At 42.8% G+C, this 15,929-nt stretch overlaps 1 protein-coding gene across 2 annotated transcripts in view; it reads right to left on the bottom strand.

Moving 5' to 3' along the window:
• PEAK1 (pseudopodium enriched atypical kinase 1) overlaps positions 1–15,929 on the bottom strand; it is a 96,064-nt gene that overhangs the window by 18,652 nt on the left and 61,483 nt on the right. The window contains exons 1-2 of one of the 2 annotated variants that reach the window (XM_077264085.1): positions 10,962–11,354; positions 5,749–8,365 (exon numbers count right to left, since the gene is read on the bottom strand). In XM_077264085.1, the coding sequence (XP_077120200.1) occupies positions 5,749–8,261 (2,513 nt within the window). In that variant the 5' untranslated portion in view covers positions 8,262–8,365; positions 10,962–11,354. Of the gene's footprint in view, positions 1–5,748; positions 8,366–10,961; positions 11,355–15,929 lie in introns of those variants that run through there. The other variant, XM_077264086.1, reaches the window with a different exon arrangement.

Below are 15,929 nucleotides of genomic sequence, written 5' to 3'. Positions count from 1 at the left end.
GAACTTTGAATGCCCAAGTGTTTCACAGAAGTTTATAATGCAGAGTTGTGAAAATAAAAAATAATTTTTTTTCCACAAAAATTATGTTTTAGCAAGCAATTTTTTATTTTCGCAAAGGTAACAGGAGAAATTGGACTCCAATAGTTGTTGCCCAGTTTGTCCTGAGTATGCCGGTACCCCATATGTGGGGGTAAACCACTGTTTGGGCACACGTCGGGGCTCGGAAGGGAGGGAGCACCATTTGACTTTTTGAACGCAAGATTGGCTGGAATCAATGGTGGCGCCATATTGCGTTTGGAGACCCCTGATGTGCCTAAACAGTGGAAACCCCTCAATTCTAACTCCAACACTAACCCCAACACACCCCTAATCCCAACTCTAGCCATAACCCTAATCACAACCCTAACCCCAACACACCCCTAACCATAACCCTAACCATAAGCCTAATCTTAACCCTACTTCCAACCCTAGCCCTAATTCCAACCCTAACTCTAATTCCAACCCTAAACCTAAGGCTATGTGCCCACGTTGCGGATTCGTGGGAGATTTTTCTGCACCATTTTTTAAAAATCCGCAGGTAAAAGGCACTGCGTTTTACCTGTGGATTTACCACGGATTTCCAGTGTTTTTTGTGCGGATTTCACCTGCGGATTCCTATTGAGGAACAGGTGTAAAACGCTACGGAATCCACTCAAAGAATTGACATGCTGCGGAAAATACAACGCAGCATTTCCGCGCGGTATTTCCCGCACCATGGGCACAGCGGATTTGGTTTTCCATAGGTTTACATGGTACTGTAAACCTGATGGAAAACTGCTACGAATCCGCTGCGGATCCGCAGCCAAATCCGCACCGTGAGCACATAGCCTAATTCTAACCCTAACCCTAGTTCTAACCCTAGATCTAACCCTAACCCTAGCCCTAGTGGAAAAATAGAAGTAAATATATTTTCTTTATTTTATTATTGTCCCTACCTATGGGGGTGATAAAGGGGTGGGGGGTTCATTTACTATTTTTTTTTATTTTGATCACTGTGATAAAACCTACCTGTAATGAATCTGCTGGCTGGCAGATTCAGTGGGCACACTGCGCATGCGCCCGCCATTTTGGAAGATGGCGGCGCCCATGGACAAGACGGACGGACACCGGAAGGCTTGGTAAGTATGAGGGGGTGGGATCGGAGCACGGGGGGTGGACCGGAGCACGGGGGGAGCAGACAGGAGGACGGAGGGGAGCGGAGCACAGTACGGGACAGGATGGAGGACTGGGGAGGAGATCGGTGGCGGTGGCAGATCAGGGTTTCCAGCCATGGCCGATGATATTGCAGCATTGGCCATGGCTGGATTGTAATATTTCACCACTTTTCATAGGGGAAATATTACAAATTGCTCTGATTGGCTATTTCACTTTCAACAGCCAATCAGAGCGATCGTAGCCATGGGGGGGCGAAGCCACCCCCCGGGCTGAAGTACAATTCTTCCTGTAGGTCGGGTGAAATTGGAGTTAACCCTTACATCCGACCTGCAGGGACGCGATCATTTTGTGACACAGCATATGCGTCACAGGTCGGATTGGCACCGACTTTCATGACGCATACGCTGTGTCACAGGTCGGGAAGGGGTTAAAGAAAGCAAATGATGGATCAGACACGTGTATACAGATACAGTGGGTACGGAAAGTATTCAGACCTCTATAATTTTTTTACTATTTGTTTCATTGCAGCCATTTGGTAAATTTAAAAAAAAAAAATTCACTGTTTTCTCAATGTACACTCTGCACCCTATCTTGACTGAAAAAAAACAGAAATGTAAAATTTTTTGCAAATTTATAAAAAAAAAACACAAAAACCTGAAATATCACATGGTCATAAGTATTCAGACCCTTTGCTCAGTATTGAGTAGAAGTACCCTTTTGAGCAAGCACAGCCATGAGTCTTCTTGGGAATGGTGCAACATGTTTTTCACAACTGGATTTGGGGATCCTCTGCCATTCTTCCTTGCAGATCCTCTCCAGTTCCGTCAGGTTGGATGGTGAATGTTGGTGGACAGCCATTTTCAGGTCTCTCCAGAGATGCTCAATTGGGTTTAGGTCAGGGCTCTGGCTGGGGGCAAGTTAAGAATGGTCACAGAGTTGTTCTGAAGCCACTCCTTTGTTATTTTAGCTGTGTGCTTAGGGTCATTGTCTTGTTGGAAGGTGAACCTTCGGCCAAGTCTGAGGTCCAGTGCACTCTGGAAGAGGTTTTCATCCAGGATATCTCTGTACTTGGCCGCATTCATGTTTCCTTCAATGGCAACCAGTCGTCCTGTCCCTGCAGCTGAAAAACACCCCCATAGCATGATGCTTCCACCATGTTTCACTGTTGGGATTGTATTGGGCAGTAGATGAGCTGTGCCTGGTTTTCTCCACACATACCGCTTACAATTATCACCAAAAAGGTCTATCTTCGTCTCATCAGACCAGAGAATCTTATTTCTCATAGTCTGGGAGTCCTTCATGTGTTTTTTAGCAAACTCTATGTGGGTTTTCATATGTCTTGCACTGAGGAGAGGCTTCACTCAGACCACTCTGCCATAAAGGCCCGCCTGGTGGAGGGCTGCAGTGATAGTTGACTTTGTGGAACTTTCTCCCATCTCCCTACTGCATCTCTGGAGCTCAGCCACAGTGATCTTGGGGTTCTTCTTTATCTCTCTCACCAAGGCTCTTCTCCCACGATTGCTCAGTTTGGCTGGATGGCCAGGTCTAAGAAGACTTCTGATGGTCCCAAACTTCTTCCATTTAAGGATTCTGGAGGCCACTGTGCTCTTAGGAACCTTGAGTACCGAAGAAATTCTTTTGTAACCCTGGCCAGATCTGTGCCTTGCCACAATTCTGTCTCTGAGCTCCTTGGAAAGTTCCTTTGACCTCGTGATTCTCATTTGGTCTGACATGCACTGTGAGCTGTGAGGTTTTATATAGACAGGTGTCTGCTTTTCCAAATCAAGTCTTATTAGTTTAATTAAACACAGCTGTCCTCCAATGAAGGAGTAGAACCATCTCAAGGAGGATCACAAGGCAATGGACAGCATGTGACTTACCGTAAATATGAGTGTGAGCAAAGGGTCTGAATACTTCTGACCATGTGTTATTTCAGTTTTTCTTTTTTAATATGCAAAAATTTCTACATTCCTGCGTTTTTGTCAGTCAACATGTGATGCAGACTGTACATTAATGTGAAAAAAAATAAACTTTTTTGAATTTACCAAATGGCTGCAATGAAACAAAGAGTGACAAATTTAAAGAGGTCTGAATACTGTACCTACTATATCTTTCTAGGAAAACCGTATAACTTTGCAACATACAGAATATATTTTGTATCTAGAAAAAGTACCGTACATAACACTCACAATGAAGTAATTCAATTGCTTCATTATTTTCAGTTATATATATATAGCTGAGAAAAGACATAGGGCCATCAAGGTCAACCCTTCTCCACTAGTTTATGGGACTTACTCATTAGATGAGCAAACAACTTTACTTGCAGACCATTATCTAGGGTACATTTTCTTCAAGCTACCATGCCATCACACACTAGGCTAGCCTTCTATGTCACCTGGTACAACATTCCCTCTTCTGGGTTCTTATGGATTAACCCCTTCCCGGCTAGGCAATCTTCTATTTCTGTGCTTTAGTTTTTTTTCCAAGAGCCATAACTTTTTTCATTTTTTTCCTTCGACACAGATGTATGGGGGGGCTTCTTTTTTGCAGGACTAGCTGAAATTCTGAAAGGCATCAATCATTTTACCATTCAATGTACTGTAGACCGGGTGAAAAAAAAATTCCAAGGGAAGTGAAATTGTGAAGGAAAAAAACTGCAATTCCTCATTTGTTTTGGGGGTTTTCTTATATGGCAATTATTACATAGTAAAAATGACTTGTCAGTATAGTTCTCCAGGTCAGTTTGTTTATAGCGAAACCAAAATGATATGATTTTTTTTTTTCTTCATTTAATTCTGGGATTTTTTCCCCCACATCTGTAAACAATCCATCAGCATCATATGGTCGTTTCACATGGGAGCAGACTGGTGCGTGGAATGGTACACCTCCAAAACCTTCCACTGTAAATGCTGCTGTCAGAGACTGACAGAAGTATTGAAGGAGTTAAAGAGGTATTCCCATAGCCAAGATACTATCTCACTATGTAATAGGCATAATATTAGCAAATACCTCCAATTAGAAATGTAGCATAGTTCTTCTGATTCGCTATGTCGCTTACCCCATGTCCAGGATATTGCAGTAGCTTAGGTATCCATGGTTATGACCACTAACAGCAAACAGTCACTACATGAGTGATTGTAACCATGGATACCCAAGTACTGTAATGCCCTGCACAAGGGATATAGAGACATAGCAAATCAGGAGAACTATACTACATTTCTAATTGGAAACAATCACTAATATTATTAGAATGATACCTACTATACTTGGGAGATGGGAATACCTCTACAACAGCACTGGGTCGAGCTCAGCTCCCGATCGGTGCTGTTAGATGTAGATGATGGCTGTGTAACACAGCCAATCTCTGCCAGGAAAAATGCAAGCTCAGGAACAAAGACGGGGCTCCCTTATATGATGTAAGGGTACATCACATGTCAGCAAGGGATTAGCAAAATATAATTGATCTTCAAGCATAAGGGTGTCAATAGATGTAGCTACATGTAAAGTGTGCAACCAAGAGACAAATGAGGTCTTTAGGATCTGTGAACACCGTTGAAATTTAAAATGATTATTTTTATATATGTTAGTGGATACCTTTTTAATTAATAAAATTGCATATGCAGAAAATAATACATAGTTTGCAACCATATGTATGGTAAGTTTTATATTAATTTATTAATAGAGTGTTCCTCCCAGTAATGTTATAGGTTGGATGTGAGGGCTGTGTGTATCCAAGGTGCCGCTGCCTTTTCTCGGTGTTAGGACTCATTCACACGACTGTATTTTCGATCCACTGATGTCCGTGAAAAAATACAGACCGCACTCGGTCCAATGTTATCCAATGGAGCAGTGCAGATGTGTTTTTTTTTTAATTAATTTTTTTTTTTTTTTAGCCTAAACCATATAAAAAAAATAAAATTAAAAAATAAATAAATACAAAAAAAAGCATAATGTACTAATTTCTTCTGTAAACCAATGACATATTCAAGCTATGGGTGCATTAAAAAAACAAACTGGATGCCATACGGACCCACAGTGTAGCATCTGATTTTTATGGATACATAATTCTGTAACATAGGAAACTGTAAATGATCCTGGAAATGATTAATAGCTGCTGTAGAAAAAAAAAACAAAAACGGATTGTATACAGGAAACAAGTGAGAAAAAAAAAAGGCCCACTTTTCTGGATGAAACTCTGATCGATTTTTTTATACACTCATGTGAACCTACCCTTAGGGATGTTAACAGAGAGGTGGTTGAACATAGAAAGCAAATGAAGGGAGGAAGAGAGCTGAGAGCGCAGGAGTTCTGATGGATTTGTATCAGTTTTGCAAAAGCACTAAGGACCCAACAGACATTGCAGCAGCAAAAATGGTAGAAATGTTTAATGAAGACTGTTTAGCGAGCTGCTTAATTTTACACTTACGAAGCAAAGAAACAAAAAATAATATTGCGCAAAGGTGTATATAGCATTATTTCAATATATATTCTTTTCAGCTTTAATTTTCACAACTGATACATCACTGTAACAGAAGCCTTACTAGAGACATTTACCTGCTAGACCTGGTCTCAGTGCCTGTGCTATCTTGAGGACTTCCTGCAGCTTTCTCTTCCTCTGACCGATACATGAACACAATGGATGGTTTCTCTCCAGGCTCTGTCCGACTTTCACTAAACCAATGGTGTCTTTGGACTGGTGGAGGAGGAAGCATGTGAATAACCGTACCATCGAGGCCTACTAGCTTTCCTTCTTCTCGGTCTTCACACCCTCCTTGTCCACTTCCATCCTTCTTCCTCCTGAAAAAACTTTTGAAAGATATCCAACGACGTGGCTTTCCATCTGCTGGCCGGCGTGGCTGTGTTGCGGTATCGGTTGGTGAGGGTCGGTTAGTTCCAACTGGTTTTCCACGAGTTGCAAAGTGTTTGTGTAACATAGTGGCATGGTAGGGTGAAGAAGTAGAACGTGGAGGTGGGAAAGGGGGAAGAGGTTCTGTGGTGGCAGATACAGTTGGGCTGTCATCGCTGGAAAGTGCAGGAGAATGCTTGTTTAAATTCACAGTTCCAAAGGTTTCACTTTGGGAGGAAAACAGGGTTTTTGGTCTTCCTAACGATCCAGTAAATTGCTCTGGATCAGAGTGAGTCTCTGGTGGACGATGATCATCACTACTGCCTGATTCAGGAGTCAAAGCTTCTGGCGGAGAACGAGGAGGCTGGATAGATGCCACAATCTGAGACAGGACACGGTTTGCACTTTCCCGTGTACAACCAACAGTTTCCTGGGGTACTGTACCAGCAGACTCCTCTCTCTTTTGTGCTTTAGCCGGTGTTTCTATTTCCTCATATGTGTGGCTTGCTACACTTCCAGTCTGACGTTTTTCCTTGTCTGGAGGTGGAGGAAAGGCACCACCAGAACCAACAAAACTTTTGTAAATAGCTAAATTATCATAAGCACTAGGATTTATGAGGATGGGAACTTTATCAGCACTTTTACAACTGTGGGCATAGTCCGGTTCATCATGAATAATTATAGGAAAAGGTGGCATTCCTGCATTATTATAGCTGTTAAATTTAATTTCTGACAAGTTCGGAGAACGGACAGGAACAGTATGAGCACTCAAACCAGCAGTAGGTGAAGTTGGGGCAGACTTATAGCAGCTTCTTTTAGGAGCTTCCACATTTTCTGCTTTTACAAGCTTTTGCCGAGGGCTTGTACTTGATGTCCAAACTTCCTGGTAACGTGTAGCGCTTGATTTTTTTACCTTTGCATTCAAACGAGATCGACATTCACCAGCCATAGCAGCAGAAACATCAACTACTGTATATGGCTTACAGACTGGTTGCTCCATGTTGACCACACGATATGGTTGAGCCTGTGCCATATAAGCATCTTGGTGTGTATCTTGTGTTGTTCTATCTGGCATAACTGCTGATTCTCTCTCGGTAACTAAATTTCCATTACAAAAGAGTCCTCCAGAGGATGATGATGACGATGATGAGGAAGTAGAGGATGAAGAGGAGGATGGAGGACAAGATAAAGAATCAACCATTGATGTATCAGGGGAAGGGGAAACAATATTGCATTCACCTGGTCCACCCACTTCACAGCCATTAAGGATCTCATCATAACTATCATCATAGTCCACAGCACACACCCTTTGTAAGGACTTCTGACGTAATGGCACAGTATTCCATTTCTCTCGTTTCCCAAGTCTTCCTGGCACAGGAGAAAGACTGCCACTTTGAAGATTTGCAAACCTTGGTTGTCCCCTCATACGAATTTCCATTGCCAACAGTTCTTCATCACTTTCTTCCCAGCTCTCCCGTTCCCCTTGATCTTCATCATCTTCATCATCCCAGCTATCATCACCACTAGAAAACTCAGGATAGCAGAAGCGTCCACCATCCATTCCAATAACTGCACCCTGTTCTCCACTTAATGCTACTCTTCTAATACATTTTTTTGGCCCTCCTCCATCAAGACGACTTCCAGATAAACAGCTAGCCGGTGGCTTTCTCTCTAAAGAGCGGCGATAACACTGATTGATCCTACATAGAAAAGTTTCTCGTGGTGTACCTTCTGAAAGAGGTGCTGATTCTACTGGACTTAAGCCTGCTATCTCCTTCAGCACTTCTGTGAGTCCACTGCTACTCACATGGTTGTTATTAGTGACTGTTTGTTCTGCTCCTGTGTTGTTATTTGCTCGATCATCATTAGATACAACATTATGGGCTTGTGTTCGAGTGTTTTGTGTGGGTAGCGGTGACCTAGAATGACTCTGAATAGGATGACTTACTGCGCCATCTATAGCCATCATGGTAGGTTTCACAGCAATGGTAGGTTTTTTGGCTACAGGTGGTCTGAACCCAGTGGTTACACGTGGTCGCTGGTTGGAAATTACTTTGGCATGATTTGCTCGGTAAGGAGGTGGTGGTGGAGGAGGAGGTGGTGGTTGACCAGTGATGCCTCTGCCAAGAGCTGATAACTGATGCTGACCTTTTGGTTGAAAACAGTTCTTGCACTCCCCTGGTTTCCAAACATGCTCTGTAAATGAGCCGCAAGCCGACATGATAGCAGGTACTGTAGAGCATGGCACCAGGGCGAAAAGTGGAACGTCACTTAGAAATTCATGGGATTCACTAACATAACAGGCAGCAAAATTACTTCATGTACCTGAAGAAGAAGAAAAACAACAAACAAAAGTGAGCATAAAGTATGCAACATAAGCAGGCTATTATTTTCTGTAAGAATATGTCTACGATGTAATAAAAAATTGACATTATTACTATTTACACCTCTATCAAAGCTATATTTGTATTTTAATGTTCATTTCCCACATGCAAGGGAACCGGTAGGTGAATTAGGTTGGGCTCACACTGCATTTTCCCCCTATATTTAGATGAGAAAGGTTCATTCATTAGACACAGGCCAAAAGAATTTCATGTACAGGTATACTGTATGTAAAATAACTCAGCATTCTGGAAAAAAAAAGTATGGAATAGTGCAACAAACTACAAAGAACAGGATCTTGTAAACAAAAAATAGGATCTATTAGCCTATGGGTGATAGATGCCACTGTATGGTGTCCATCACAGGCATCTGTTTAACAGACACATCTATGGCTTTTAAGACAATTCCATTAAGAGGACGTCATTATGGCCTAAGGCTGATGGATGTCTACAGTAGCATCCATTACCCATAGACTATAATGGCTCCAGTTAACAGATACGTAATGAAAGCCTCACAATGTGTGTCAGTCGGATCTCATATTAGTCGGTTGCCGATGGATGCCTATGTTAAGCATCCATTGCAACCTCCATTTAATGTATATAAAATAGCTGTTCCTGGCTGGTACGTTACATAGCAACTAGTAATGTAATGTGAGCATAACCCTAGCTTTGTTATTTCTGCTGCCTAGCCTTGTTACTACATCAAAACCACTGGATAAAATAATAAAATGGTAAGGATTTTTTCTGCATGGCACTAGTATACCTTTAGTTCTCCTAAGTATCTGAAAAGCTCAGTAGGTTTCATACACCACCAGAACAATTGCTCCACGGTACCCATCATCGTCATATTTATAAGAAAAGCACATCACACAATGACAAATAAACCTATTAACACAAAGCTGCATTAACAATAATCCACTAAAGCTATGTAATAAAGACACTGCCTCCATCATACGCTGTTAAGTGACTGTACCCTGTACATTGGTTGTGCCAAACTCCCACTCAAAGAAAGCTCTGCCAACCTAACTGTTTCATAGAAAACGTATATATAGATAAGCGCATTGCCAGACTCCCCCTCAGTAGCTGTCAAATGAATGGAGATCCAATATTTATAATAAGACGAAAATGTTATCCTCAGCCAACTCGTCTTCTAACGACTATGGTCCTGCAGTCCTTGTTCCCAACATCCTCAGACACATAAAGTGCCTGGCTGCTGTAGTTGTCCAAGCACGATACGTGACCCATGAACATCTCACAGTCTGCCTACAAGCCTTCCTTCTCAAGGTTGGAACAATGTTCTTAAGTTCTTTTCAAAACTAATTTTTTCAAAAGTTATTCAAACATTTTTCTTCTCTGACCTTCTGGATATACAACTATTTTCGTCCTGACCCTACCCAGCTCTTCTGCTCTTCACATTCCAGGAACATCTCCAGAAGCCTACAACTAGGATACTCAAGAGTTTGTGTTTCCATCCTGGCAGAAGTTCCCAATAATCCACTGACCCTTCAGCATTTCCAGGCTGTGCTGCATCAGCTGTTCTCCAATACTGGTTTCCGTTTGGTAAGGAAGGAAGACATTAAGAGTCGGATACTGGGAATGACCACCCCTCCTTCTCCAACACCACCTCAATGTCCGGCCTCTGAATCACACATGGGTGTGAGGGGATAACTCTCCTGTCAGAGCTCTGCAGACCATTGCTCTTTTAACCCTTCCAGGAAACACGTCTCTTTTGACAGGACTCCTATGACAAGCAGGGAATGTAGAAACCTATACACATATGTATATGTACGTGTGTCGCCATCATCTAACAATACAAGCACAAGTCACCATATATCCAGCACGTAGCCACCTGGCACATAGGTAATGTACAAGGCCATATACACGTCCTACATGTGCCAGAAAGTTGGACTCTAGTTCCTCCATGTCTCTACAGCAAGGAGCTCCAAGGTTGACAGAGGCCAGCATGTGCATGTGACAGTACGTGGGCGCTATAGAAATGTGACAGCAGACCACAGACCACGTACATATGTGCATTTGGGTCCAGCTTCCCTGCCTAGCGGGCCTGGGAAGAGTTACAGGAATGCTCGGTATGTCTGGGGGGGTCAGTCTGGGAGCAGGGAAAGTATGTGCTATTTACAGGACAATATGGGGGAGGAGGCTCACCACCCACTCCAAAGCCCCTCAGAGCATCAATGTACAAAAACCTACCCTAACCAGACAAAGAGGGCATCTCTTCTTTAACCATGTGACTGCCAGTTATGGTCATGCTGAGAAGAAACAATTCTTGGAAGAGATGAAAATCACATATGTGAATGGCACTGATCCTGCTGCAGCCCTACGGCCCACCGATGCAGAAGAGCAGGTTCCCATTCTGTAGGGACTGGTCCCACACCACAAGCACGCTGGGCAGATATAAATAGGATAAAAGATCACATGCGGTACAAATGCAGACGATTACACACAGCGTGCCCATAACATGCGCTGTCCCTGCATGTCAATCCCACAGATGCATATCAAGCCAAAGCAATCCAAGCACTCACCAGAACAGGCTGATCTGTCCCTGCAGAGAAAGACGGTCACACTGCGCGGATCATCTGGGTCTGTCTAGTGACACACCAGCCTTTGTATGTCAGAAAGCGATGTGTGCCTTTGTGTCACAGCAATAGAGCTGTCAGGATGTGCCATGGCCCTGCAGTGGTGTGACAGCCTGGGGCGCCAGGCCAGGGTACATGGTGTGAGTGAGGGCAGTGTGTGACAGGCTGTGGTGGGGGTCAGGGCTGTCCCTGTGGAGGTCTGCCTGGTCTTTGTAGGTTTGCTGCTGGCCTGTGTCTCCCAGCCAGTGTGTCTGCCTCCTTCTCCTTCTGTCTATCTGCTTCTCCCCCTGCAGGGACTGTTCAGAGCAGCAAGCAAATCATTTCCTGAAGGAGGAAGGCACACATTGCTTTTTTTTTTTTTTCACCCTCACATAAATTCGCTTCCCCCGCATGTACAAATACACACGGCTCTCATCTGATGCGCACATGCACCGCACACACAGTAGCCACGTATTATGGGCCGAAATGTACAGGCCGCAAAACAGGCAGGCAATGGGAAAACTAAGCACTATACGAAATACTAGATTTATAAATGGAATAATGGCACGGGCAATATTCGAGAAAAAGAAATATATCTAGAGATTCCTTCATTTTTGCCACACACTAATCCAACGCCAAGTCTGCAAGACCACAACCAAAATCCCAAGCTGGAAGGAGAGACAAATAACAAGATTCTGGATTTTTTTTTTTTTTTCATTTCATCACATTCGTCCTTCAGTCCAGTATTTTTCAGGTGAATTTAGATTATATGACAAAAAATGAAGGGAAAAAAAACAAAAAACCTCCCAATGTATATACTAAGCAGGGCTCCATTACCCAGGCTGGCACCAACAGAGGTCCTCCTGGCCTGCGTACAAGCAAAATACAGTAAAAAAAATAAATAAAAGTAATAAAGAAGCAGACGATACAATTCCATACAACAGTATACAATAAGAATCAGTACCGTGGGATCCTATAGGTGATGAATGACTTTGTACTGAAATACGTAGCAGGATTCCCAGTGTTTTTGTGTGATGGGGGGCATAGTGGGAACAGGGCCAAGGGTAGCAGGTAGAAGACCACACAGGTGTCTTATACAGGTCTCCTGTCTAGGAAACAAAGAATTTAAATAAATCAGCAATACAGCTCATTAAAAACGCTCTGTAGCCTGCAAACCATGACCAGATATCACTGATAATATATCAATAGGACGATCCATAGCTCATAGCAGGCGTCATGTCCAAAGTGGTAGGATCACTGTCAACCAAGAGGAGCAATCAGGTCCTACACAATCACAGAAACTGAACGTGGTCATCATGCGATTATCATTCATTAAGACTTCACATGGCCATCCATTAGACAAGTTCTCTTTGCCTATATATGACCACCGTCTAGGCACTTGTACAACCAGGGCAGTAGAGTCGGTAAGCCAAACCTCTAAAACCCTCATACATGCCTCACTACTGAGCATGTGCAGAAAGTGCAGAACAGATTCATCTCAACTAAAAGCCGAGATCCATAGATCAGGAGCAGAACAGACAATTATAGGACATTTCAAAACTTTCCCAAATCCTTATATAAACGGTTACAGCACATCCTGCATTGTACTACTGTACCCAATGTATTACATATTTTAGGAGTCGGCCCATTTTATACCCACTCCACCAAACTGGATCGTCACGGATCGTACCGTCGTAGCGATCAAAATGGTACTGTGTGACAGTACCCTAAGAGTTGAGTCTACAGATGGCCAAAGGTCATGGCCAGCATCACAAGCAGACATTATTTATTCCTGAAAAGTTTCTGGAAAATAAAAGCTGGGCTAAGACAGATGTTCAAGAATTGTCTGACACGGATTCAAATGGGGGCGACAACCTACAAATGTCACACCGCACTCATTATCTCACAAGGCCAGGCTTTCATTCTTCATTTAATCATGGGTCTACAGAGGAGATCACAGGTGAAGAAGCAGCCAGCGCGGATGAGGGGATACACAATGCTGTACTTTCCTCCGTCCCTGTCCCCACTTGCATTTCATTCAGAAGCCTACAAGCACAGACAGTGCCCTCTACGCAGAAATCAATGCACGCTCTGTGACCATCTGGTTCTTCTACAGTCACATTCCAAAAGTGGGGCAGCAGAATGGCCGATGAAGACACACCTGCAGCGCACACGCGGGATCTGGCGTATATTGCAGAATCTGCACAGATACATTACACAAGGTCACATGCAAAATAGCAGGACATTAATGAAGAGGAGATCCTGTGAGCCCCAGAAATATCGTGCAAGTAACGCTGGCGTGGGAGCAGATATTTTCTGGTGTGAGCACTTATGACGGTCTCTTCAGCTACACTCATATTTCCATTCGGACCTTTGTCAATCTGTTTCAAAAACAGAACAATCCGATTTAGGCTAAGCGACTGGGCGTTTTTGCAGTGTTTTTTTATGCTTTTTGCAATGCACATTTTCAGCTGCGTTTTACAGTACCAGCAAAGTCTATGAGATTTCAGAAATCTCATGCACACAAATTGGATTTGTTTTTTGTCAACAGGATTTTGTTCTTTGCATATTTTTTTTTTTAACACAATGGAGCATGTCACTTGTTTCAGCATTTTTCACCCATTGAAATGAATGGGTGGTGAAAAAAATACACCAAAAATGCAGGTATCGGGTTTTACGGTGTTTTTTGTGCCAAAATCTGATTCTATAAAATAGGACTTTATCAGCATTCACAAGAGACAAGTTTAGCATGCCAAAACCACAAAAAAACCACAAGAAAATACAAGGAAAACATGTTTTGTTCTGCCAAGAGATCAAATTTTGCTGCAGAAAAAAAAAGCTGAAGAGCGCCTAGTGTGAACTTACCCTCAATGTAAAAAATGGATTTGCTGCATATCTGATGCAAATGAAAGCCTTAGTGATTATTTTGGGGGCCGTCTGGGTTTTGTGATATGTCAGCATTTATAACCGAAGAAAACATTTTGCAGGATGCGCTTTTTGTTCTTTTTTTATTTTTATTTTTAAACAGACACATAAAAGAACCCAGAATGCCTCGATAAAATCAATGGGGTCCCTCTACTTCTGTTTGCATCTCTTAGACAAGCAGAATCAATGTCATTAAACTGATCCGTTTCTTCTTCCTAAAAACGGAACAAAGGAAAAGTCCAAACAAAAATGTGAACGCAGCCTAAGCTGTAGAAGCAATGTGGACGAAAAAGGAGCACGTATATCAATCAATAAAGAAGTGGGGCTGGGCGGCTAGAACACATGGTAAAGAGTACCACCGATCTATCACACAGACCAATCTATAAAATACCGCAGGACATGCTGAATTTATAAACGTTTTATACTAAACTGCCAATTATCAAGCCTGACTATAGATATGTGGCAACTCTCATCCCCCCGCTGTAGTGCAGACCCCCAGGGAGATGGAACGATAACAGCTAGACAGCTTTTTAAATACTTTCTCACGCATGGGATGAGAGTATTTATTCTACCAATGAGCATTTCTCCTAAGTCCCTCCAATATCACTCACAGTCCTCCTGAAGCGGAGATATGGGGAGCTGTTTGTTGGGGTACTCACGCTGAGGAGCTGCTGTAGTGGTCTCTAGTACTGAAAGTGGAGGATTCGGTCATTGCAGCCGTTCCCGTATTTGGCAGCTCTGCTGGGCAAATAGTAATCTGGTTTCACTCCTGACCACTCCATAGATCACGTTCCAACCCCTTACATTCCAGGTTTCCCCCACCCCATTATCCTAGCATATTCGGGTCAACAGAAACGGCATCATTACTAGACTTTTAAATACTAGTCTGTGTATTGTTCCAGTATAGACCATTCAAGGACCATTTATATACTGGACGATTATCGCAAGTCTAAACAGCCTGCCAAACATTTAACGGGCAAGCAATACTCTCGTTCGTCGGGTGAAAGGATAAAAGATTGTCATTCCCAGCAGTGCATCACCCTGTGTAAACGATCATTCATGGTCCAAATACGGATGGTGACGTGTGGACAGGCCGCAGGTCTCCCAACAGACTCCGACATATATGAGGCTTTTGAGTTTGGGTCAGGAGACCCACGGCTGGCCTGGACCTAGTGGGTAATCTAAGGACTATGAATGTTTGACGCATGACTCGGGCGTTAATAAAACAGTAGTAGTAATAATGTTAATCTTTCCGTATTTAGAGCCAGCATGTTCCGCAGTGCTTGACATTTCAGAGGGCACAGCCGCAGATAAAATGATATATTACATAAGTAAGAAACTAATTAAGAATCCAACAATAAGGAACCTATTCACAGGAGTATATGATCCATGAGCCCACGGGCAACAAATGCCATCTTACATTTAAAAAGAACAGTTAAAAACAATATCATACCCAAGTCCTGAAGGCTTCTGCAAACTCAAGAACAACAAAATGTATCCAGTAAAAATAAAATTAGGGGTGTGAATCAAACCCGAAAATCCAGAAACACCACATATCATTGGAGGCGGCTGCCAGAAAAATAAACACAACTCATAACATGCAGATTTATTATGTCTAATCCAGAGAATATTCTTTTATTCTTCTGTCAGACCATGGCAATGTAATATCAATAATGAGCATAGTTCCCAGCACATTAGTGCAATGTAGCTCACCTTCCCAGCCTTGAGAATATAAAAAAGCCACATAAACTGGAAGAAATGAAAAATGTCTACGCACCGCTGAATCGGAAAAATATTAGTTTGTAGCAATGTGCGCAGATGGAAAGAGTAGCAATGTCATCACTACCATTCACAGATCAGTGCAGTGACAGCTCCCATCTAAATACATAGGAAATGGTAATCACACAGTATGCATGGCCCCGGCAGTATAGGCAGCCATCTGCAACAGTCACAACAACAATCACACGGACACCTAGTATATTTACCGTCTGTAGATGTAAAGGCACAGGC

Source organism: Ranitomeya variabilis, chromosome 5 (genome assembly GCF_051348905.1).
Source record: "Ranitomeya variabilis isolate aRanVar5 chromosome 5, aRanVar5.hap1, whole genome shotgun sequence".
NCBI lineage: Eukaryota > Metazoa > Chordata > Amphibia > Anura > Dendrobatidae > Ranitomeya > Ranitomeya variabilis.
The sequence above is the reverse complement of the archived record's forward strand: the minus strand, read 5'-3'. Positions and strand labels throughout refer to the sequence as shown.